This window comes from Poecilia reticulata, linkage group LG5, assembly GCF_000633615.1.
Source record: "Poecilia reticulata strain Guanapo linkage group LG5, Guppy_female_1.0+MT, whole genome shotgun sequence".
NCBI classification, from domain to species: domain Eukaryota; kingdom Metazoa; phylum Chordata; class Actinopteri; order Cyprinodontiformes; family Poeciliidae; genus Poecilia; species Poecilia reticulata.
The window spans coordinates 3,318,366-3,319,933 of NC_024335.1; the positions used below are offsets into that span (position 1 = coordinate 3,318,366).

General features: G+C 41.0%; 1 protein-coding gene across 1 annotated transcript in view; it reads left to right on the plus strand.

The window, feature by feature from the left end:
• The window catches only part of LOC103464627 (hyaluronidase-2-like), a 24,777-nt gene that overhangs the window by 7,125 nt on the left and 16,084 nt on the right, over positions 1 to 1,568 (plus strand). Inside the window, exons 2-3 of the mRNA XM_008408848.2 lie at positions 158 to 241; positions 503 to 1,341. Of these exons, the coding sequence (XP_008407070.1) occupies positions 239 to 241; positions 503 to 1,341 (842 nt within the window). The 5' untranslated portion in view covers positions 158 to 238. The remainder of the gene's footprint in view (positions 1 to 157; positions 242 to 502; positions 1,342 to 1,568) is intronic.

Below are 1,568 nucleotides of genomic sequence, written 5' to 3' on the forward strand. Positions count from 1 at the left end.
GTTTACTAGACAGACTTTGTAATTTAGTGTTCTAACTATAATTACAATTAAATAACAATTCATGATTTAAATTAGCAGAAAGTTTGTTTATTTTTGAAACAGGAAATGGAACTGAGATGTTTTGATTTGAACATTAATTTGTTAAAGTTTGAGTCAGATTGTTTTGTTTTTGTTTTGCTCTGCTGTCCCTCGGGTCGATTCCCTGCAGTGTCTGGTTCAACTTTGCTTTACATCTTAAATGGTAAGAAACCAAGGCCATCATCTCCATGATCATTTTKTCATATTGTGTTTGCAGAAACATGACTGAGTGAACGCTCTTTGTGAAATAAGCAAACTGTCGTTGACAAAGGTTACGTTCACACTGCAGCCTGAAGTGACCCAATTCAGATTTTCTTTTGTTTGTTTTATAAAACATTAGACAGTTGAACAATATAGAGAACACAGATTTTTCTGTCAAATGTTGTATTTCAATTTCACATCTTTTTGTGTCTTTTGGAAACAGAGGATAAGAGTGAAGGTAGCAGGAACCACCATGGAGACTGTATTCCCCTCTYTCCTCTCAGCAGTTGACCGACTGTCCTGGTTTCTCCTTGCTCTGTTWACATCATGGATAGTCTTGGGTTCAGCAGATACAAATCAGACAAGCTGGCCATTACACTCCAAGAAGCCAGTTCTCTTCGTCTGGAACGCTCCCACTCAGGAGTGTCGATCACTACACAATGTTACTTTGTCATTAGACCTGTTTGACATAGTGTCTACTGCCAGTAAGGGCTTTGCCCGGCAGAATCTCACAACGTTCTATAAGGATAACCTCGGGATTTATCCCTACTATACCCTTGAAAACATAGCAGTCAATGGGGGCCTTCCACAAAGTGTCAATCTCGCTCAGCACCTTGCAAAAATATCTCAGGACCTAGACACATACATACCAGACCCCAAGGCTACAGGTCTGGCTGTCATTGACTGGGATCGATGGCAGCCCTTGTGGATCCATAACTGGGGTGGTAGACATGTCCATAGAAGGAAATCAATTGAACTGGTGGCCAGAAAGAACGCTACGTTGACTCAAGGGCAAGTGAAAAATGTTGCGCAAGAAGAATTTGAACTTGCAGTTCGTGAATTGATGCTGGGGACCCTGAGGCAGGGTAAAAATTTGAGACCGAATCAGCTGTGGGGATACTACCCATTTCCTGAATGTTTCAACAATGAGTACTATGGTGGGAAATTGGAAACCTACACAGGACACTGTAAAACTATTAAGATTGAGGAAAATAATCAACTGAACTGGATGTGGAACGAAAGCACCACCCTTTTTCCTGAAATATACAGTGGGGCAAAAAAGTATTTAGTCAGCCACCAATTGTGCAAGTTCTCCCACTTAAAAAGATGAGAGAGGCCTGTAATTTTAAATAAGCAAGATTTCAGGCTCTCACAGCCGTGTAACTTCTTCTGTAAGAGGCTCCTTTGTCCTCCACTTGCTACCTGTATTAATGGCACCTATTTGAACTCGTTATCAGTATAAAACACACCTGTCCACAACCTCAAACAGTCACACTCTAAACTCCACC